This window comes from Chrysemys picta, chromosome 19 (genome assembly GCF_011386835.1).
Source record: "Chrysemys picta bellii isolate R12L10 chromosome 19, ASM1138683v2, whole genome shotgun sequence".
NCBI classification, from domain to species: Eukaryota; Metazoa; Chordata; order Testudines; family Emydidae; genus Chrysemys; species Chrysemys picta.
The window spans coordinates 20,029,389-20,053,602 of NC_088809.1; the positions used below are offsets into that span (position 1 = coordinate 20,029,389).

Here is a 24,214-nt window from a genome sequence, read left to right on the forward strand (position 1 = left end):
TGGAAGGGGCTGGAGCCACGCCTGGCTTAAATGAACACGTCTGCAGCCAAGGTACTAAATGGAGATACTTGGAACTCCAGTGGCCCAGAGAAATAAATACAAATCTTGGTGCAAACTGCCCTTCCACTCAGGTCCCTCAGTGGCTGGAGAGGAGCTGCCGGAGAGGGAATGTCTGCCAGACTGTTCTGTTGAGGAAGGGGGGGCAAGGTGGAGTGGGCGCAGTATTGCCCCCCACAAAGCCCACGGCTGTCTGCAGAGCCGTGGCAGGGCCCTGTGCCACCAGAGTAGAGCTAGGCCACATTTTTAGCCAAAGCTTTTTGCAGATTCACCTACCCCACAGTGTGTTGTGAATTTGTGTCCATGGTGCCCAATTGTTTTGGGACCCGCCTCCCCCCGGATCTTTAAAATAAATAAAGAACAGAAAAGAAAACCCCTCTAGCCTGTGATTTTGCTGTTCAAAATGACTCGCTGTTTCAAAATTTCCTTTAATTTTGGGAAAGGATCACGATCAAAAGTCATCCGAAACAGTCCAGTTGATCTCAAACAAAATGTTTCAACATTTTGATTCAAAAATATCCCTGCTTGGGTTTGACCCCAAACCATTTTTTTTTTTAAATTTCAGAATTGCCAGGGAACCAAAACATCCCTTATTTGCCCAGCTCTGTTCCCGGCCCATCATGTCTCCCCCAGATACCAGGCGGGTGAGGTAATATCTTTGATTGGACCTGGGGCGAGACAAGGCCAAGCTTGCCAGAGTACACCGAGCTCTTCTTTGGGTCTAGACTGGGAATCGGGGGGGAAAGCAGTTGGCAGAACTAACCAGCCGCTTGAGGCCAAGTCCCCTGCAGAGGAGCTGGGTGCATTGGCCAGTGGGGGCCGTGCTGGGCCCTGCCACACTCCAAAGGGCGCATCTTATCCCCTTCAGTCCATCCCAACTCAGCAGGGCAGCGCCTGCCCAGAGCTGACTAATGTGGTAGCACCAAGGAGCCCGGCGGGGCACAGGGCTGCCAGGACGGGGCCTTAGTGAGGTGGCATCTTGGGGCACCCACAGCAGAGTGAGGGGCGAGGCGGGTTTATGGGGCGCAGCGGCTGAAGCCAGAGGGGAACTTGGTCAAAGTTTTTTTTGTGGGGTCACAGATAGGGTGACCAGATGTCCCAGTTTTATAAGGACAGTCCAGATGGTCGGAGCTTTGTCTTCTCTAGGCGCCTCTTACCCCCCACTCCCTGTCCTGATTTTTCACACTTGCTGTCTGGTCCCCCCCAAGTCACAGACCCAGGAAAATCGTGCCCAGCGGAGCGTTTCCAGCTGTTCCCCGCTCGCTGCTGGCGGATCCGCCAGAGCCCCGGCGCTGCCTTCCCCAGCCGGGCTGGCGGGTGCTGGGCTCCGGGCCGGGGCCAGCCCCAGCGGGGGCGGGGAGCCGAGCCCCGCCCAGGCAGCTCGCCTCCGCCGGGCGTGCCGAGCCCTGCCCCAGCTGGCGAGCCCGGCAGGGGCGAGGCGCCAGAGCGCCCGGCGGAGCGCACGGGGATGGAGGCGGCGGCGGCTCTGGCAGCCCTGGCCCTGGGGGTCCTGCTGCTGGCGCGGCCCGGCCCGGGGGCCAGCCTGGAGCGGGGGGACGCCGAGGTGAGGGGCGCAGCGGGGCGCTGCCCAGCCCGGGGGGACTCTGGGGTGCGCGGGGCTGGGGGCATCCTGGGGAGGGACCAGCGGGCTCTGGGGATCCCGGGAGGCTGGGTGATCCTGGTGGGCTGGGGGCATCCTGGTGGGCATGGGGAGGGGCCAGAGGGATCTGGGGATCCTGGGGGCATCCCGAAGGACATGGGGAGGGGCAAGAGGACTGTGGGGATCCTGGGGGGGGCTGTGGGGAGATCCCGCTATCCCTCGCCCTAAAAAAAATTGGGCTACTTGAGAGACAAACTGAAACTGGCTCGAAGGAAATCGGGCAATTCCTTTATCTGGGTCCATTTGCAGTTGTATTTGGGTTTAAGTTTATTTTTTGTCTTTATGTCACTGCACGTGTGTGTCCTCTCCTGGTCGGTGGGGAGAATTGAGGTGTCAGATTTTGGTACAGAACACAGGGAGCCTTTAGGGGTTTGTGGTTCTTCACATTTGGGCTCGGATTCAGCGAAGATTGACAGATGCTTAATTTTTAAAACCATGGTAGTCCTATTGCATTAACTGGAGTTGCTCATGGGCTTAAAATGAAGCATCTGCTTAAAGTTAGGCAGGTGCATACAATCCTGCAGGATCCTGGTTTTAATGTATTACCTGCAAGATCTGGGAGAAGCTTCCTCCCCCATCCCCCAGGTGATTATCAGCATTGCCAACCCCAACTGCTCCAGAACCGTGAGCCCAGCTCCTAGAATTGTGAGACTGGCATAAAATCATGAGATTAAAAAAAAAATTGGAATTCTTTTTATTCCCATCTGGGTTTTGAGCCGGGGTGTGTGTGTGGTTGTGGGTGACATTTTTAAGCACCTCTCCTCAGTCCTGAGGGTTAGAAAACAGGAAGGATGGACCAGTGTTCCAGTGTTTAGGGCCTGGGACTTGGGAATCCTATATTCAAATCCCTGCTCTGCTACCGACTTCCTGTGTGGCCTTGGGCACGTAGTCTGTCTCTGCCTCAGTTCCGCATCTGTAAAATGGGCATAATAGCATTCTGTCACAGCGGGTTGGAAGGATGAATACATTAGAGTGTGACATGCTCAGATACTACAGTCCTGCAGGCCACATAAGTACCTTCAACATTTCTTTTTGTTTTTACATGAAAGTGGAGATGAGTGCTCTGAGATCTGCTGATGAATGTGTTATCTAAAAGCTACCTGGTGGTGGTGTTAATAATAATCCTCAATTAATCACATGACTCCAGAAGCCGAGGCTTTAAGAAAAAACATCAAATCTGGCCAGACTTGCCATTAAAACCACAGGAGTTGGTAACACTGGACTATATAAACTAGGCGCATACGTTGATGTGCAAATTGTTAATCGCTTTATTTCCTGGCTTGGCCTTTGTTTTTCTATGTGTTAGTAGTGACTGTAATGGCAATAAAAAATAAAGTTGAAAAGCTACATCTGAAATGTCTGAATTTTAAACCATTATTATCCCCTCTATGCACATGGAGAAAAGGAGGGTGTGGATTCAGATTGGATTCGAATTTGGGAGAGTTCGGTCCCGGTCCCATGCTGAGGGCGCTGGCCAATGTTTAGGTGATTCAGGAAAGCACTTTGCCAATTCTCCTTGCAGTCAGCGGGACTTTCTTAAAACAGTGGTATGTGTGCTTCGGTCCCATTGGCATCAATTAAAGTTAATCACATGCTTACAGTTAAGCATGTGCGGAAGTGTTTTCCGGAATCTGGCTCTCTATGAACAATGCAATAAAGGACAAAATCCCTGTAGCTTGACGAAGGAAACACCCTAAGGCCATTGGAAATAGGCAGAAAGACTGTTTAGAAAAGAAAGGCAGAGAAAGGGGTGACAGAGAAGTGAGAGGGAATGTAAGGGATAGCTGAAACCTTCTCATTAAGGAATTTTTTATACCTCCTCCCCCAATATCGCTGTGGTGTCTTGCTCCCATTTCTCTCCCCCTTCACATGCTCAGTCTTGAGCACAAATTGAATGTACTTCCCGAGGTGTATTTATATGTGCTGAGAAATCCTCCAAAATATTCCTAAATCTGCCTTCGCTTGGTATAGTAGCTTCTCCAATCTAGCAGCTCTGTCCGTGTGTATAAAGCTGATCTTGCCAGCACGGGCAGGAGTGGATTTCGTATTTTTGTTTGTTATTGAGTGTTGGGATTAGCCTGCTGTGCTGTGAGAGGTAGTGTGCATTCCCTCTCCCTTGTTGTATCGTGCTGCTTCAGTGGAATTGGTGCGGCCTTTAAAGGAACTAAACACTAGGGCTGTCTATTAATCGCAGTGAACGCCGGCGATTAACGCAAAACAAATTAATTAGATTTTAAAAAAAGTTACGATTAATCGCAGTTTTAATCGCACTGTTAATGAGTAATAGAATACCAGTTTAAATGCATTATAAATGTGTTTGGATGTTTTTCTACCTTTTCAAATATACTGATTTCAATTACAACACAGAATTTGAAGAGTACAGTGCTCACTTTATATAGGGTGACCAGATAGCAACTGTGAAAAAACGGGACAGGGGATGGGGGGTAATAGACGCTTATATTAGAAAAAGTCCCAAAAAACGGGACTGTCCCTTTAAAAACAGGACATCTGGTCACCCTAAGTCTATATTATTTTGATTACAAATATTTGCACTGTAAAAAAGATAACCATGCAAAGCAGTGTGAACCAACACACCTTCATTTTCATCATCTGACTCCGATGCCACCAACATAAATTAACTCATTATTTTTTAACCGGAGTCGTCAGCTTGGAAGCACGTCCTCTGGAATGGTGGTTGAAGCATGAAGGGGCATTTGAATGTTTAGCATATCTGGCCCATAAATACCTTGCAGTGCCGGCTACAATAGTGCCATGTGAATGCCTGTTCTCTTTTTCAGGTGACATTGTAAATAAGAAGCAGGCAGCAGTATTTCCCGTAAATGTAAACAAACTTATTTGTGTTAGCGATTGGCTGATCAAGAAGTAGGACTGAGTGGACTTGTAGGCTCTGAAGTTTTACATTGTTTTGTTTTTGAGTGCAGTTATGTAAAAAAACATATTTGTAAGTTGCACTTTCATGGTAAAGAGATTGCACTGCAGTGTATGAGGTGAATTGAAAAATATTATTTCTTTAGTTTATCTTTTTTACAGTGCAAATATTTGTAATCAATAATAATATAAAGTGAACACTGCACACTTTGCATTCTGCATTGTAATCAATTTATTTGAAAATGTAGAAAAACATCCAAAAATATTTATAATACATTTAAATTGGTATTCCGTTATTGTTTAAAACTGCAATTAATCATGACTATTTTTTTAATCTCACCATTAATTGTGATTATTTTTTTTAAATCGTTTTGCATCCCTACCAAAACCCTCACTCTTGTGGGGGTAACCTCATACTCCTACCACAGTAGGAAACAGAGGATGTTGGAGTGGCAGAAATCAAATATGTTCCACTTTACTGAACCGTGTTTCTATCACGTTGGCCACATCACAGGCTTTTCATCAGAGCAAGCCTTGGAAGGATTAGGTTTTATCAGCACATGTCGATAAATGTCAGTTTCAGCATATATACACAAAGAGAGGAAAAAGTGTTTGGATAATAATTGAAATTTACAGATCGGCAAAAAAAGAAAAATGCTGCTTGAAAACTAATTCCAGCTTGATTTAAGGCTGTTTGCTTTCTCTTTTTGACGTGTGATGTTGACAATTTGTGTGTGAATGGCTGTAAAGCTTTAACTTTTTGAATTTCAGAGTCTACTGTCATTAAATAATTATTGTCAGACCCCCCCCCCCACAATTTCATGCAACTGTGAACATTTAAATTGGGGAAAAGTGCTTAAAATGCATACTTTTGCACAAGTGTGATCATTTAAATTGAGAAAAATGCTTAAAAATAAATATCACTATTATCTGTTGAAATGATAAAAAAAATCAAATTCCGCCAACGTTGTTAATAACGGTGACTCAGAGATGGTGATGAGTGTGATATAAGAACCTATATAGAATAGACCTTATGGGGAAGGCACTGGACTTGGATTGATTAGTTTACACGCCCAGCTTGACCACAGACTGTCCATGTGCAAATCACTTAGGCCTTCTCTCCATTTAAAAATTAGACCGATTTAGCTGCGTGGCTCAGGTCTGTGAGAAATTCCACACTCTGAGTCCTAACCCACGGGGTAGACACAACTAGGTCAGTGGAAGAATTCTTCCGTAAACCTAGCTACCGCCTCGCAGTGGTGGATTAACTACCTTGACGGAAAAACCCCTCCTGTCACTGTAGGAGGCGTCTACACCATGGCAGCCCAGCTGCAGCGCCGTAACTGTCCTGCTATAACAGCTGTAGCCAGGAGTGGCGCCAGGGTTTTTGGCGCCCCAGGTGGGGGTCCTTCCGCGCTCCCGGTCGTCATCGGCAATTCTGCGGCGGGGGGGTCCTTCCACGCTCCCGGTCTTCGGGACACTTCGGCGGCGGGTCCCGGAGCGAGTGAAGGACCCGCCGCAGAATTGCTGCCAAAGACCCGGAGCGCGGAAGGACCCCCTGCCGCCGAATTGCCGCAAAGGGAGGCAAAATGCCACCCCACCAAATCCTGGCACCCTAGGCGACCGCGTAGGTCACCTAAATGGAAGCGCCAGCCCTGGCTGTAGTATAGACATGCCCATAGACATAGCCTAAACTCTTTGGGACAGGGACTATCTCTTGCCGAGTATCTATGCAGTGTCTTGCTCAATGGGACGCTGGTCTGAAGGTGCTATTGTATTTCTACTAAGAGTGACACCCCCACAAACTTTCTTTGTGAAAGATTTAAATTCAAATGTTTTAAAAAATTCTGCTGCTGGAATAATTCTTTCAATTTGGCACCAGTATATTTCCTACCTTAACAGGAGGAAAAGTAGCCCAGGCGTGGAGGGAGAGGTAATTAGTCAATTTCCTGTAAGGAATAACAGTCATCGTTTTATTGATCCTGTAATCTAAGGAGGAATAAAAGGTTCATTAGATCATAGCTGCTAACAATGGCCAGTGATAGCACCGAGGTGTCACACAGTTCAAAGATTTCAACGTGAACCTCCACATGAATAATTGTGAGGCGATTACATGAGTCACAGATGTGAATGTGCAGTGTGAACAATCAAACTTTCTTTACAGCGGGTTCATGACACAATCATTGCTTATTCTTGAAAATAACACCCTGGAGTCAAATGTCTGAAAGCTTCTGGGATCAGTCAGATTTCGCTATGCAGATTTTTATATTGACTAACGGTGACGGATTCTATTTTTTCCTCTCTTGATAGCCCTTTAAAAACAAAAACAACCCCCTTCCCGCAAAGATTAATTTTTAATAAAAAGAGCAACATGTGCAAACTGGTTGGGCAGATATTTGGGCATTTGTAGGGTCCGGGTCTCATTCTACACTCTAGCAAAACTCCCCCAAGCGCCTTAAACCATCTTCTGATGTCACTTGCACCACAATAACTTCTGCCTCTCCCGGGTATGAGTGAGATGACCATTGGGCCACCGAGTGGGAATGCAGGCTCTGTCCCAAGTCGCTCAGTGCAAAGCTGAGAAGGCTGTCTTCATTGACAATGGCAGTTATGTTCCCAGTGTCCGTGCTGAGTGAGGGGAGGGTACAGTAACCAGAGCGCGGAGGCCGGAAGACGAAAGGAGGGGGGGAGGCATACAGTTCACGAGCAAAGGGGAAATTCTAGTTTACGCTGATGTGAAATTTATTTATTTAATATTAAAACATCTGAGAAGAATCTCTTTGATTGCTCAGCGGAAAATAACATGTCACGGATGACACAAAGGCCTGAAACTGCACATTTCAACCTCCTCATGGTGGCTGTATTTTTTTAATTTTTTTTATAGGGATATACTATTTATTATTACTGTTCTAGTACCATCCATGCTCTGCTTGGTGCTTTCCAAACAAGCGGGAAGCCAATGGGCCAGGTTGGTATAGTGCCGTTGCAGGTCTGGACCATTGAAATTGATGAAGATACTCGATTTATACCAGCTGAAGATCTAGCCCACAGTCCCTGCCCGGAAAAGGCAGGTCAAAAAGACAAACCAAGTATGAAGAGCTTGGAAAAGGCTTAAAATATACAGTCAAAATGTACACGTGTTCTATCTTCATTCCAACCATTCTCTGTCTGTTGGTTAATTTCATGTGGGAGTGGGAGTGGGTCTGGAGGGACATGCAGGAGAGAGCGCTCCTTCCGGAGGAATTTCATAGGCAGGAGTGGAAGAGTAAAGCAGGGTGTTGTTTTAACCAATCTTGGTCCTCGTTTTCTGTTGAACTTGCTTTGTGTACCTTTTCGATGACGGAGGAAACTAGAGCTGTACTTGAAGTTTCGAATGAGGACTCGCTCCAAGAGGTTATGCCGTCAAGAGTGCAGCTTGGGCGTGTGGGAAGCAGACAAACAAGAAGTCTTTGCACCCACCTAAATCACATGTTTAGAAAGCAGTGAAGAGATAAGCAGTGAGCATGGATCCTACCAGTCCAGGGCTTACCCTCCCATAGCACTCTTCACCCAAGCATCTCACCCTGCTTTGTAAGCGTTAATTAAATCCTTATCAGTCCTGTGAAGTAGGTAAGTATCGTTATCCCTGTTGGAGGGAAACTGAGGCACGGGAGTTAAGGGCCTTCTTTTCAGAGGTGCTGAGCACCTTCATTGACTTTCAATGAAGCTATTGGCCCTCTGCGTGTCTTAGCTGCCCCTAAGCATAGGTGCTGGAAGTAGGGGTGCTGGGGGTGCAGCCGCACCCCCTGGCTTGAAGTGGTTTCCATCATATCCGGGGTTTACAGTTTGGTTCAATGGCTCTCAGTCCCCCCACTATACAAATTGTTTCTTGTGCTGACCATTGGTAACGCTGATCTTGCAGCAAGGAACTCATTGGCTTAACTGCCGAATTGGAATGCACATGGATTCACTTGCGTGGCAGTCATTTAATAACAGCTGGCTCTTAGACAGCGCTTTGCATCAGCAGATCTCAGAGCACTTTGCAAAGGAGGTCAGGGGCATTATACCCATTTTAAATCTGGGGAAACTGAGGCACTTCCTATTCCAAAATGTATAACCCCCAACACAACTACTTATCAGGGGGCTCATAGAATTGACTTGATTCCAGTGCTGATACCTGGATTTGGAAGAAAGGGAAATATGAAAAAAGGTTCCTTGTAGATTTCTGAGACCGATAGCCAGAGAGAGGCTGAGGTCCAAAGGACGTGGCATCCAATTGAAACTATCATTCAAGTGAAGGAGGAGGGCTTTCGGAGAGTTTCTGATCTAAAACAATTACGATCTGCCTGAAATCCCGCTGTCTTGGGGTTAAGGATTCAACCTGCAACTAAAATGTGCTGCTTCTAATTGTGGTTTCCAAGGGGAGGAAATTCGAATTGTATTTGCTTCTTGCCTATGGACACTTTAAAGTGAGGAAACATCTTGCCCTCAGCCTGAAATCTCCATTGGGATGTTTTCCCCGGCAGTAATTTTTGCTCCCTTGGAGTGTTATCCGAGGCGAGGCCAGGATGTTGGAGCTTTGTCTTTCCTTCCAGCTGCAGGTAACCCTGGCCAAGCTTCAGTGGGGTTTGGGTCAGGCCCTGACCAGGAAAGCAGGATCTCTATCATAGGTACTTACAAGGCCCCTATTGCCTTAGTATCTGAGTCCCCAGATCCTCAAAGGTATGAAGGTGCCGACTGCCGAGCTCCCGTTGAAATCAATGAACGTTAGGTGCCTATCTGCCTTTGAGGAGCTGGGCCTGAGTGCGTCATGCTCGTTGGTGTATTTATCTTCACAGCGCCCCTGTGGGGCAGGGCAGGGCTACAGATAAGGAACCGAGGCACAGAGAGGCTACACTGGTTCGCTTCCCTGCCTCAGTGTCCCTGTCTGCAAAATGGGATAATACACGTCACCTTTTCGGGGCTTGCTCCTTTGTCAGTGAACATCCGCGTCAGGGCCCAAAAGGGTTCAAATACCTTCGCCACTTTCACCCCATGGATCCCCTCCCCCCGCAGCAGCCTCAGCCCTGTGCATAGCAAGTCCCTCCTGACCTGGCTTGACCTGCTCCCTGGGGCGCTTGCGGCCTTCTGTGAGCCGCCCTGGCTTCCCACCAGCCAGAAGAATTTCCCTCTTGTTTTGCTCCGTTCTCCAGTGCGGAGGGCGTGCTGGGCATATTTTCCTTTAATGCTCTGCTATTCATTTCCTGCTGGTTTTTATATTGCATGGAAAATAGCATTTCCCCTTCTGCGACCGGCGGGGGGAGGGGGTAAAACTTTCCTACACTTTTAATGACGGCTTCTAGCTCTGCATAGTAACTTTAAACTGTAGCTCTAATGAGATTTAATCCTCTCGTTTTGATCAAGTGACATAAAATCTCCCTATTTGTATTCTCTGGGTGGGGAGTTCAGAGCTGTTGCAATTCTAGAGGCTGTGTTGTCTATTGGTTAGAGCAGAGGTGGCTGCGAGTCAGGACTCCTGGGTTCCATTGTTATAGTCAAAGGTCTCTGGGGCAGGGACTTAGGCCCCAATCGCCAAAGGTATTTAGGCACCTGCCTTCCATTGATTTCAGTGGGAATTAGGTGCCTAAATACCTTTGAGGACCTGGACCCTTGTCGAGTTCAATGTCTGATCATTGCCATGCAGAGCCAGAGAACTACACACACAAAGCAGAACTTACCCCTTTGTTCATAGGCCAGCATGAAACCTATGCATCCACTTCACTACTAGAAGTTTGTATCTGCAGCCAATCCGTGATCCGCAAAAAAGGTCCGTGGATATCTGTGGATATCCACAGAGGGGAGGGATAGCTCAGTGGTTTGAGCATTGGCCTGCTAAACCCAGGGTTGTGAGTTCAATCCTTGAGGGGGCCACTTGGGGATCTGGGGCAAAATCAGTACTTGGTCCTGCTAGTGAAGGCAGGGGGCTGGACTCGATGACCTTTCAAGGTCCCTTCCAGTTCTAGGAGATGGGATATCTCCCTTAATTATTATTATTTTTTGGATTTGCAGGGCTCTATTAATTACCTCTCCGCGCAGGAGTTAATGTCGCCCGCAAGGAATAATCATTCTGTATCATTCAAAGCTGAGTGAAATCCAGAAAGTTTTAAGGGCTGGTATATGCTGGGAAGTTAATTCAGAGTAGGCCTGGTGTGAATTTGAAGCAGCATAGCTATTCCTGATTAACCCCACTTTGTGGATTAAACTGATTTGGAATATGGCACTCTGGAGTACAAGCATCCAAACCGAGAGTTAATCAGGAATAGCTATTCCAGAGTAACTCTCCATATAGACAAGAGCTTCACAAACAGCATGAGACCTTGTTGACACACAAAAGTTACTCCAGAATAGCTATTGTGCTTTAAATTCATACTCTACTTAAATCGTAGTTAACTTTCAACGATAGACATATAGACAACTTTCTTTGTGGAGCGAAATAAACTAACTTTCCCTCCCGTTTTAAGAATTTGAGGTATTATTCAAACACACACACGGAAATGTGCTTAAAACATGACTTTAAAAAAAAAAGATGTTTGTAAAGGGCTTTTAGACGCTCTGATTAAAAAGACGCTGTGGCAAAACAGTATTGTAATAAGACCAGCCGCTTTTTGTATCAGGGACGTTGGCTTTCCATTTGTGCTGTATAGCACCTTTTTATGCAATGAAACAATTTGAAATGAATTTGCAGAATAACAAACACAAAGGTATAGGTGTAAAAAAAAAATTGGGGGGGAGGGGCGCGAGAAACCATCTATTCCTCAGACATATTTTTTTCTATGGTGCTGTTGTTGTAGCCGTGTCAGTCCTAGGATCTTAGAGAGACCAGGTCAGTGAGGTGATACTTTTTATTGGACCAGTTTCTGTTGCTGCGAGAGAAGCTTTCAAGCTACACCGAGCTCTTTCGGTAGCTTGTCTCTCTCACCAACAGAAGTTGGGCCAATAAAAGATATTACCTCGCCCCCCCTTGTGTCTCTAACATTTTGTGTGTGTTGGCTATACCAGGTGCTATATATCACAACGAGAAAGACGTTGGCTTTTCTGATTAAAGACCAATCTCTGGCAGGACTAGATGATGAAATCTGTGGTCCGCCTGCTTCCCCCCGCCCCAATCTGGAATGCTGATAAAGAAAGGGGAGTACCGGAGAGAACAGAGATGGAATAGTGCAGTGCCTCTGGGGGTCTGCTGGTCTCTGCTGCGTCTTGGCTAGAAGCTGGATTAATGCTGTCTTTGTAGCATGCTAGGATAGCATGTAATGGACACGGCTTGGCTTTCCCTGAGACCGACTGCTCACAAAGACCGAGCCAAACCGCAAAGTCACCCGACTGGATCAGAAACGTGAGGGCTGCGTGCAGTGAGATGAGCTTCAGTGCTAATGAATTGAAAGTCAAGCACCTAGGAACAATCATTGGAAACCTTAGGACCTGAGCGCCTCGCTACCATTGATGGATTCATCCTCACAACCTCCCTGGGAGGCAGGGCAGGATCCCCATTGTACAGATGGGGAATTGAGGCACAGAGACACCATGGTCTTGTCTACACTAAAACATGTTGCTGTTTTAACTATGCTGGTTTAGTTAAAGGGGCAACCCCCCCCCCCAGTGTAGATGCAATTGTGGTCTAAAAGCATTTGTACCAGTATAGCTTTTTCTGATTCAGCGGAGCAAAATGAGCGATACCGGTATAACTGGCTCTGTGCGAAGGCTTTTAGGGATGTAACTCTGTCTGCAAAAATCACACTCCTTAACCAACATGGCTGTGCCGCTAAAGCTTTGAGTGTCGACTGGGCCTAAGTGACTTGTCCAAGGCCACCCTGGAAGTCGGTGGCGGAGCTGGGAATTGGACCCAGATCTCGTGGCGAAGGTTCTAGCCTGTCTTAGACAAGCTGTAGCGAAGGGCAGTGTTGGAGAAGAAGGCCTCAGAGGAGAGAGTCTGAAGGAGCTGAGATTATAGCCTGGGAAGGAGAAGGTTGAAGGAAGGCAGCTACAAAAACACTTCCAAGGAGTGAAGGGAGGGAACTGTTCATCTCACAGAATAGTAGGAGCAGCAGGCTAAATGTGATGGAGGGAGAAATCCGAGATGATAGCAAGACTAATGCTCGTAGCCATAGCAACTGAAGGTTGGAATGGACTCGCCAAAGGGAGTTGAGACAACTAGGCCCTGATCCTGCTCACGTTGAATTCAGTGGCAAAACTCCCATTGTCCCTCATGGGTGCAGGGTTACGGCCTGTCATGGTAGACACCAAAGAGGATGGGATGTTAATGTGACAGAGTGTAACTTACCGGTCCAGGAACCGGGGAGGTGTAAGGTAAATAGTATTTAAAAGGGCCTTGTTATGTTTGACAGCATACACACAAAGAAGCTAGATAAAAACGTAAATACTCTTGCTGGAAGGTTGCAACGTAACGTAACTTTATTTCTCAGAATTCAGAAAGAACGACACAAGAACCCCAAACCAGGCGAGACAAAACAGGCTGCTCCCTGGGGGCAGGGAGGCATAATTTTCTAGCCTGACTCTCATCTCAAACTTCACTCCAGAGCCCTCTAGCCTGCCAGCAAGACCAGGAGCCCCTTCTCCCCTTAAAATGATAGCTTGCAAATCCAACATGGTCCTCAGGACATCACAAATATATAGCTTAAACGAAAATATCCACATCCACCCTGATTTACCCACCCACACAAATGTATTGCTGACACCGGGGGTGATTATAGTAGCGCCATTGAAGTAAAAGGAGCTGCACTGATTTACACCAGGTGATGATTTGGCCCCAAATGTTCTCCTCCTCATTGGTGCAGTCTACACTTTTGACCTTTCTCTTGCCTCGGATCATGAAAACAGCCCAGTCGGTCTCACTTCGGTTTCCCATCAGTTACGCTCTCTGGTAGCAGGAAAGGTTGGTTGTCTAATGAAACTGTTTCCACTGGGATGGGAGACAATTTCCTGGGAACTTTTCTATGCATATTATATGTTGGACCAAGTCTGAGCTGACGAGGTCCCTTTATTTAAAATAATGAATAATTAAAGAACAATCGGGAAACCAGAACTCCCTGGTTGCAGAGCAGAGAACACCACGAGAGCATGTTCCCGCTCCAGGGCTGCATCCGGTTCCTTTGCAGCAGAAGACAGTGCACACAGCTGTACTGTGGCCCCAGATCTCTCCTGGGCTCGATCCTTTCCCCCACTGAAGTCCATGGGAGTCTTGCCATTGACTTTGTAGGGAGCTGATCAACATCCGGCGCCTTCCTCGTCCCTCAGCGGTGTAGAACCATTTCAGCACGCTTGGGGAACTTTGGCTACGGGCTGTGTGGTCGGCAGGCTGTGCCCAGAGCGCTCTGTTTGAGAGGCATGTTGCAGTATTTCCAAACTACCTCCCTCTGCTGGCTGGAATCGGAATGGCCCAATAATGTCATAAGGCCTATACTGCCAGCAGAGAAAGAAGAGTCCCTTTTAGCTCAAATGGTGAGGCTGGTGCTTTTGGGACAGGAAGAGCAGTTTGGTGACTTCTGTCCCCACTAAGATCACAGGAAGCAACATCCACACAGCGGTGTACTCCTAGGTGGGCCTGGTTTTGCTGCACTATTTCCAAACATGAATATTGTATCCCAAGCAATCAAGTGCAGATGAACGACTGTTAATATTCTCAGGTTTTTTTTTTCCCCAGTTGTGCTTCAGCTACAACTTACTTTTCTGTCTTCCAATTTTTCCTTTGATGGCAGATGTTCCTGGAGAAGTATGGCTACTTCGATGAGACAGCTCCTAAGGGACCCACTTCTGCGCAGTTCGCAGAAGCAGTGAGGTAAGAATCTTCCTTTGTCTAGAAATTTCAAATGCCACAAACCAAGATCCCCATCCAGCCCCTGGCTTCTGGGTTGTGTGAGCTGTACCCTGACCTGAGGTAGGGTCGCCAACTTTCTACTCACACAAAACTGAACACCCTTGCTCCGCCCATGTCCCATCGATGTCCCGCCCCTTTGCCGAGGCCCCACCCCGCCCACTCCCCCGCCCTCCTGTCGCTCGCTCTCCCCACCCTCACTCACTTGCTCATTTTCACCGGGCTGGCGCAGGGGGCTGGGGTGTGGGAGGGGTTGAGGGCTCCGGATGAGGGTGCAGGCTCTGGGCTGGGGATGAGGGGCTTGGGGTGCAGGAAGGAGATCTGGGCTGTGGGCTGAGGGTTTTGGAGTGTGGGAGGGGGTTCGGGGCTGGGGCAGGGAGCTGGGGTGTGTGTGGGGGTGAGGGCTCCAGCTGGGGGTGCAGGCTCTGGGGTGGGGCTGTGGGCTGAGGGGTTCGGAGTGTGGGAGGGGTTGAGGGCTCCGGCTGGGGGTGCAGGCTCTGGGTTGGGGATGAGGGGTTTGGGGTGCAGGAAGGAGATCTGGGCTGTCGGCTGAGGGGTTTGGAGTGTGGGAGGGGGTTCGGGGCTGGGGCAGGGAGCTGGGGTGTGTGTGGGGGTGAGGGCTCCAGCTGGGGGTGCAGGCTCTGGGGTGGGGCCAGAAATGAGTTCAGAATGTGGGAGGGGGCTCCAGGCTGAGGCAGGGGCTTGGGGCATGGGCGGGGGTGTGAGGGCTCCAGCTGGGGGTGCAGACTCTGGGGTGGGGCTGGCGATGAGGGGTTTGGGGTGCAGGAAGGAGCTCTGGGCTGGGGCTGAGGGGTTCGGAGGGCGGGAGGGGAATGAGGGCTGGGGCAGAGGATTGGGGCATGGGGGGGGTGTCAGGCATGCAGGCTCCGGGCGGCGCTTACCTCAAGCAGCCGCCACGTCCCCCCACTTCCGGCTCCTACGTGGAGGCGCGGCCTGGTGGCTCTCCGCGCTGCCCCGTCTGCAGGTGCCACCCCCGCAGCTCCCATTCGGGGGACGACATGGCAGCTGTTTCCCGGGAGCCGCGCGGCGTGGAGGCTAGCAGGGAGGCTGCCAGCCCTGCTGCGCAGCGCCGCCAACCTAGACAGTCAATGGCGCTGACCGGAGCTGCCGGGATCCCTTTTCGACCGGGTGTTCTGGTTGAAAACCGGACACCTGGTCACCCTAACCTTAAAGTCTCTTCCCAGCAAAGGTCTTTTCCTGTGGCCTGTCTACCTTCCGAGCAGGCGAAAGCACAGTGGTTGTTCTAAACTACACAGCCGCATGCCCAGCTCCCAGCAGCGATGCGCTGACCTGCACCATTCAGCCCAATATCTTACTGCGCTGATTAGTTTGCCTGTTATGGCCTGGTTAGAATAATATCCTCAGCAATGCTGCAGTTCAGGGCTGGCTGGAAGATTTCATGAATGCCTGGGATGACCGCCACACTTATAACACCACCACCACCTGGTTCCTCTATGGGGCTTTTCAGCAGTAGATCTCAAAGCACATTACAAAGGAGGCCAGTATCCTCACCCCCATTTTGCAGATGGATAAACTGAGGCGCAAGACATGGGTTGCCCAAGGTCACCCAGCGGGCCAGGAGTAGAACCCAGGTCTCCTGAGCGCTAGTCAGGTGCTCTGTTCGCAAGGACGCACTGTCATGCGTAGCGGGGCCATAGAGTCCGGGGCCAGAAGGGTCCATTGTGATTGAAGGATAGGTTGTCTCCCGGGAGCTGTGCCCTTCCTGGGGCTTTAGTTACCTGATCGGTGCCAGGGGTGGGCTTCCCACCCCGGTGCATGCTCATGGATTGTGTTCGGGGCCACGGAGGAGATTTGCCCTTTCCGAGGGAGCCTGGCTCCAGAGAGTTTTCCCTCCCTCCCTTCCCCAGGTGCCCAGCCTAGGAACGTCAGCGAGAGGGGAGTTTCACACTAGTAAAATGGCGCCAACAGCCCATGCAAAAGCTCTGTCGACCTCTGGCTGTATTGCGTGAACGGCTCCAGGAGCCTGAAGTGCAGCAGATGCAGCAATAAACGTGTGGCTCCCAGGAGTGCTGGGAGCTGACTGTTTTATTTGCCTGGGCCCAATCCCCTGGTAGGGGACAGGGTTACCGAAGGCTAATACGCCGTCACATGGCAGGGGTCCGTGTGTGCTGCCTCCGGTTCCAGCTACCCTGGGCCACACTCTGATCTCGGAGACACCGGTGTGCCCCCGGGTTTCTGCACTGACTTCAGCGCGTGTACCCCGGTCTGATTAAAATCCATTCCATCCGGGGCCTCCCCTGCTAAGTCTGCCAGCCGGAGCCAACCGTGCTGCTCACCTGTCTGCTAGGAGCTGAATGTGGGTACCTGCCTGTGAGACACTGAACTGGGATGCGCCGACTCATTTTAGCATGTGGTGCAGTGGTTAGAGCACAGGCCTGGGAGTCCTGGGTTCTAGTCCAGGCTCTGCTGTCGCATGCGCTGCTCTGTGCCTCAGTTTCCCCTCTGTGCAGTGTGGGTAACCACGTCTCTAAACAGCTTTCAGATCTGTGGATGAGGAGTGCTGCATCCTGCTCCCAGTACAATGAGAGCTTTGCCATAGGACTCAGTGGGACCAGGATCTGGTCCTATAGGTGTAGAGCACTATCATTTCCCATAATGCACCAATGCCAGCGGCTCTTCCGTGTGAACCAGTGGTTGAGGGCTGGGCGGCTCCATTCTGCTTGCTATCATTCTGCGTGTCTATTCAGTTCCCCGTTGGTTCTGATGTTTCTTCCTCTTCTTTCTCAGGGAGTTCCAGTGGGTGACCCACCTGCCACTCAGCGGGGTCTTGGATACTTCCACGGTGCACCAGATGAACCTGCCGCGGTGTGGTGTGAGTGATGCAGAAAGCCACGCTGCCTGGGCCGAGCGGGTGCATGTCTTGCTCTCCGGTAGATGGGCCAAGACGAGACGCAGGAAGCGCTACACGCAGCAGGGTAGGTGCTTTCGCTGTTCACTGAGATTTTCATGGGCTGAGTGCAATAATGCAGGCTGTTGGCCAATAAAACCTGGGTGCTTGCCCAGGCTACATGCGATTGAACTTTTACATACTGTGACTTGATTCCCAGAGCTCCTGTCACTTGGCTGAGGTGCTGGTAGCCTCTCCTAGCAAAACAAGAGCAGAAGACCTAGTAAGTGACCTCGTCTTGCTGCTGCCTAGGATGTGTTGTTCCTAGAAGCTGCCTGAAGATGGGCCCTTCTGCTGAGTATTCCCCATTCTTTTGCATATCTGACCTCAACAACAATTAGAGCTGATTGGAAACTGAAATTTCTGTTCCATGGGAAATTGTGAAATTTAGATTCTTTTCAGGGCTGTCAAGCGATTAAAAAGCTTAATCGTGATTAATCGTGCGGTTAAACAATAACAGAATACCGTTTATTTAAATATTTTTGGATGTTTTCTGCATTTTCAAATATATTGATTTCAATTACAACACAGAATACAAAGTATCAGAGGGGTAGCCGTGTTAGTCTGAATCTGTAAAAAGCAACAGAGGGTCCTGTGGCACCTTTGAGACTAACAGAAGTACTGGGAGCATAAGCTTTCGTGGGTAAGAACCTCACTTCTTCAGATGCAAGAGACTTGCATCTGAAGAAGTGAGGTTCTTACCCACGAAAGCTTATGCTCCCAGTACTTCTGTTAGTCTCAAAGGTGCCACAGGACCCTCTGTTGCTTTTTACAGAATACAAAGTGTACAGAGCTCACTTTATATTTTTGATTACAAATATTTGCACTGTAAAAAACAAAAGAAATAGTATTTTTCAATTCATCTCATACAAGTACTGTAGTGCAATCTCTTTATCATGACAGTTGAACTTCCAAATGTCGAATTATGTACAAAAAAACCCTGCATTCAAAAATAAAACAATGTAAAACTTTAGAACCTACAAGTCCATTCAGTCCTACTTCAGCCAGTCACTCAGACAAACAAGTGTGGTTACAATTTGCAGGAGATAATGCTTCCCACTTCTTGTTTACAATGTCACCTGAAAGTGAGAACAGGCGTTCTCATGGCACTGTTGTAACCGACATCGCAAGGTATTTATATGACAGACATGCTAAAGATTCATATGTCCCTTCACGCTTCAACCCCATTCCAGAGGGCATGAGTACATACTGATGATGGGTTCTTCTCGATAACAATCCCAAGCAGTGTGGACCTACACGTTCATTTTTATCATCCAAGTCAGATGCCACCAGCAGAAGGTTGATTTTCTTTTTTGGTGGTTCTGGTTCTGTAGTTTCCGCATCTGAGTGTTGCTCTTTTAAGACTTCGGAAAGCATGCTCCGCACCTCGTCCCGATCAGATTTTGGACGGCACTTCAGATTCTTAAACCTTGGGTTGAGAGCTGTAGCTATTCTTAGAAATCTCACAGTGGTACCTTCTTTGCATTTTGTCAAAATCTGCTGTGAAAGTGTTCTTAAAATGACCATGGGCTGGGTCGTCATCCAAGACGGCTATAACATGAATATGTCAGAATGCGGGTAAAACAGAGCAGGGGACATACAAGTCTCCCCCAAGCAGTTCAATCACAAACTTAATTAATGCATTATTTTTGTAACGAGCATCATCAGCATGGAAGCATGTCCTCTGGAACAGTGGCTGAAGCATGAAGGGGCATACAAATGTTTAGCAGATCTGGCATGTAAATATCTTGCAGGGCCAGCTACAAAAATGCCATGCGAATGCCTGGTCTCACTTTCAGGTGACATTGTAAATAAGAAGCAGTCAGCGGTATCTCCTGTAAATGTAAACAAACTTGTTTGTCTTAGCGATTGGCTGAACAAGAAGTAGGACTGAGTGGACTTGTGGGCTCTAAAGTTTTACATTTGTTTTGGTTTTGAGTGCAGTTATGTAACAAAAAAAATCTTCATTTGAAAGTTGCGCTTTCACGATAAAGAGATTACACTACAGTACTTGTATGAGGTGAATTGAAAAATACTGTTTCTTTTGTTTATCATTTTTACAATGCAAATATTTGTAATAAAAATAATATAAAGTGAGCACTGTGCACTTTGTTGTGTTGTAATAGAAATCAATATATTTGAAAATGTAGAAAAACATCCAAAAATATTTAATACATTTCAATTGGTATTCTATTGTTTAACAGTGCGATTAATCACGATTAATTTTTTAATCAGGATTAACTTTTTTGAGTTAATCGTGTGACTTAACTGCGATTAATCAAAAGCCCTAATTCTTTTTTTCCTTGTCCTGAATCATAATGAAAAGCCAAACTTCCCCATGGAACAAAAATTCCAAAAAAATTCTATTTGGGAGCATCAAATTGTTCCATTTCGCTGATGTTGAAACACTTCATTTTGGTAATGTCAAAACATTATAATGTAATTAAAAGTATTATAATAAATATATATTGTAATACTAAAAGAATATTTAATGCAATATAAATGTCTAAACAAATCAAAATGGTAAATCTGAAATGAAACATTTGCATCTTATCAAAATGCAACATTTTGACTTTCTCGAAATGAGAGCCCATGACCATGACGATTTGTTTCAACATATTCCTTATTGAAATTGACGTGGTCCCATGAAATATTTTGATTTTGACAAAGCTGCATTTTCCAATAGAAAACTCTTCTTTTGGAAATTTTTTGACCACGTCTAGCAACCCTGAGATCCTGTTATTTATTCCAGATCATCTCTGCATGTCCTGCTATGTCTGTTTTAAATTACTCTGGCAGCCAATACAAGCGTCCAGCTCTAGGCTTGGCTGGGGTAGTTGGATGTATTTTTTATTTGATTCTTTTCCTGGCTGTACTGCAGTAATTTTACACTTAGAGAAGAGGGGACAAGAAGATAGAATGATCTTTTCTCCCTTTCAAGGACATTTGAACGCATGTGTCTGTTTGCTAAGTATAATTGCACCTATTGGACCATAATGTCCCGGATCAACATCAAGGAAATAGCTGACTGAAATTAAAATTGTGTGACAGGCTTGTTAGTGAGAAGGAAATTTTGGAAAACATGTATCTGCCTGTTCCAGCCTTTTGGAGGTTAATGGCTGAGCAAGTGCTGAGTTGATCCCGGCACTAGGATTGTTTGGAAGGAATCGCACTGAACATTGATTCCGAAAATTGTCCCAAGTTTCTCTCCACAGACAATAGCTTGCTGTAAATGACTCTTTTTTGGCATTGTTCTCAGTATTGCAAGGTCATGCCTTGCGGGTTCTATTCGATCTCTTTTACTGTCGTATCTGAGCATCCGCCAACTGTGCATTAAGTAACATGGGTAACCTCTGGCCTGCATAGTTCATTCCTCCCTGGGGAGAGCGGTGTGTGTGCTGTGGAGCGTCTTGTTTGGATAGGGTTTGGTTTTGCTTTAAATGTTCAAGCAAATGTGTTTGTATCTGAGAAGGCAGGTCAGGGAAATGCACCTGGCACTTGGAGTGGAAGCGGGTAAAGTGTGTGAGGGTCCCGTGGGAATTAAGATTTAAAATTTTTATTAAAGCTAATGTTAAAAAAATGATATAGTCCGTAGTAGGTTGGGAACAGAGTGTCTGTACATCTGGGTGTAGTGCTTAGATTATCCACAAATACAAAGTTAGTTTTTGAAATGTCATATGCTACATAGAGTACATAATCAGCAATAACCCACATTTAGGTGAATAAGAACATAAGAATGTCCGTACTGGGTCAGACCAAAGGTCCATCCAGCCCAGTATCCTGTTTGCCGACAGTGGCCAATGCCAGGTGCCCCAGAGGGAGTGGACCAACAGGCAATGATCAAGTGATCTCTCTCCTGCCATCTATCTCCACCCTCTGACAAACAGAGGCTAGGGACACCATTCCTTATCCATCCGGCTAATAGCTGTTAATGGACTTAACCTCCATGAATGTATCTAGTTCTCTTTTAAACCCTGTGTGACAGACCCAGACCAGTGGGGTACAGGAGTTTGGTAGAGAGCAAATATACTGGTCACTGGATGAGTAGTTTTCTGTTCCCTGAGTGACCAGAGCAGGGGCTGCACTAGAGTAATCAGGAACCTGCTAGAACCAGTTAAGGCAGGCAGGCTAATTAGGACACCTGGAGACAATTAAGAAGAAGCTTCTAGAATCAATTAAGGTAGGGTAATCAGGGCACCTGGGTTTTAAAAGGGGCTCACTTCAGTTTGTGGTAGGAGTGTGAGGAGCTGGGAGCAAGAGGCGCAAGGAGCTAAGAGTGAGAGGGTGTGTTGCTGGAGGACTGAGGAGCACAAGCGTTATCAGACACCAGGAGGAAGGTCCTGTGGTGAGAATAAGGAAGGTGTTTGGAGGAGGCCATGGGGAAGTAGCCCAGGGAGTTGTAGCTGTCATGTAGCTATTACAGAAGGCACTATAGACAGCTGCAGTCCACAGGGCCCTGGGCTGGAACCCGGAGTAGAGGGCGGGCCCGGGTTCGCCCCAAACCTTCCAATTGACCTGGACTGTGGGTTCTTCCAGAGGGGAAGGTCTCTGGGCTGTTCCCCAACCCACATGGTGAATCTCTAAGGCAAGAAAATCCGCCAATAAGTGCAGGACCCACCAAGATAGAGGAGGATCTTTGTCACACCGGTTATAGTCCTAGCCTTTACCACCTCCTCAGGCAAGGAGTTCCACACATTGACTGTGCGCTGTGTGAAGAAGAACTTCCTTTTATTTGTTTTAAACCTGCTGCCCATTAATTTCATTTGGTGGCCCCTAGTTCTTATATTATGGGAACAAGTAAATAACTTTTCCTTATTCACTTTCTCACACCACTCATGATTTTATTTACCTCTATCATATCACCCCTTAGTCTCCTCTTTTCCAAGCTGAAAAGTCCTAGCCTCTTTAAACTCTCTTCATATGGGACCCGTTCCAAACCCCTAATCATTTTAGTTGCCCTTCTCTGAATCTTTTCTAATGCCAGTATATCTTTTTTTAAATGAGGAGACCACATCTGTATGCAGTATTCAAGATGTGGGAGCACCATGGACTTACATAAGGGAAATAAGATATTCTCCGTCTTATTCTCTATCCCTTTTTAATGATTCCTAACATCCTGTTTGCTTTTTTGACTGCCACTGCACACTGCGTGGATGTCTTCAGAGAACTATCCACAATGACTCCAAGATCCCTTTCCTGATTAGTTGTAGCTAAATTAGCCCCCATCATATTGTATGTATAGTTGGGGTTATTTTTCCCAATGTGCATTACTTTACATTTATCCACATTCAATTTCATTTGCCATTTTGTTCCCCAATCACTTAAATAGATTTAACAATACAGTTTAGATATTAGAATCCGAATACTCAGGTACATCACCCATGAAAAGTTGTATGGAGATTTGGTTGTGCAAAGCAAAATATATCAATGAGTGGAGATTATCCCTCAGTAATTTGAGAATTAGGTTGGTTGTCCATTTAGAAAATACAGTCCACAAGGAAAGTATTTGTTACTTTCCTGACTGCCCTCATCCCTCCTGGTATTGCCGATGTCCGGAGATGTGTTCTATGGAGATGTCCCTCAGCCACCTGAAGGCATCTGACACCATGAGTTGCTGCATCGGCCGAGCGTAGCGCTGACCAATTCCGCATTCTCTCAGCACTCGCTCGTTACTGGGGTCCCATGTGCCTAAGGCTCTGACAATCAGTCCGTGTGTCTGGACCTGGTAACCCTTAGCTCTCAAGGTGTCGGCCAGAGGGGCATATTTCTCTACCTTTCGAGCTCGGGCATGGTGGAAGGCCGGGGTCCTGTTCTCGAAGGTCACTCTGACATCCACCATGATGATCTTCTTCCGGTCCTCGTTGGTGATGACGACGTCCAGTCGCAGTTGGCTGTCGGTTCTGGGGATGTCTCAGACTGGCCCGTGAGGATGCTCTGTCTCCTGCACAGATGGGTATGACCCTTATAACAGAAAGTTCCTCAGTGCTTGAGGCCTGGGGTCAACTTTGGACCCCGTTCTGAAGTTTGGTGATTGTTTTTTTTTTTTTTAAAGCAAGATAACTAATGCACTGGTGCCATCTCATTGTGAAATCCAAGTGGAGATAAGGCACAGGTAGATTTCCCCACAGTGTAGCTATCTGAGATCAACACGGTCCCCCCACCCAGAGATGACCTTGCTGGGCTACATCACAATGGCCTTATCTGCATTAGGATTATGGCAGCCTATTTATCTCACTGTAAAATAAACATCTTTTCTGGCAGGGAAATGACAGCTCCTGGATCCAGGCCATTGAGTGCCTTGCAGATAAGAACCAAGACCTCTCATTGTTTCTAGCTCGCTCAGGGAAGGCTGCTTGGAGGAGGGGAAATTAAGGCAGGCTGGGCACATCTCTGGGACTGATGGCTACTTAGGCCAGGTTTGGAGGCTCTCTTTTAGGACGGCTTCCAACAAAACCACGGTCCTTAAAACTGGACCTGTGCCCCTACCAGGAATAACAATGGGCACAATGTGCAAAGGGGGATGCTCAAAGTGCCTTGATTTTCAAAGTCGCTAAGCAACTGCAGCTCCCATTTAAATCAGCGAGTGTTCCAGATTTGCATTGACTCTGCAAATCCAGATGCTTTGCCCTAAGTGCCTGTATATGGGTTTGCACCTCTGTAGTGCCTCCCATGGGAGACTCTCGAAGCACCTTGCGAGGAGGAAAGCACTGTCAGCATTCTGGGTGTATGTCTGTCCATTACGTCAATTGCTTCAGACCGTCTGGTCATAGATTCATCGCTACAGGGCTGGATTTGCCTCTAAGCTGGGCACGCCTAGCGCCAGACGGGTCAG

The 24,214-nt window shown here is 47.5% G+C and overlaps 1 protein-coding gene across 2 annotated transcripts in view; it reads left to right on the forward strand.

Annotated features, from left to right (window-relative positions):
* Nucleotides 1–1,359: 1,359 nt before the first annotated feature.
* MMP28 (matrix metallopeptidase 28) overlaps nt 1,360–24,214 on the forward strand; it is a 45,615-nt gene continuing 22,760 nt past the window's right edge. Inside the window, exons 1-3 of one of the 2 annotated variants that reach the window (XM_065572973.1) lie at nt 1,360–1,621; nt 14,338–14,417; nt 17,223–17,410. In XM_065572973.1, coding sequence (XP_065429045.1) covers nt 1,526–1,621; nt 14,338–14,417; nt 17,223–17,410 — 364 coding nt within the window. In that variant the 5' untranslated portion in view covers nt 1,360–1,525. The remainder of the gene's footprint in view (nt 1,622–14,337; nt 14,418–17,222; nt 17,411–24,214) is intronic. The other variant, XM_005284455.5, reaches the window with a different exon arrangement.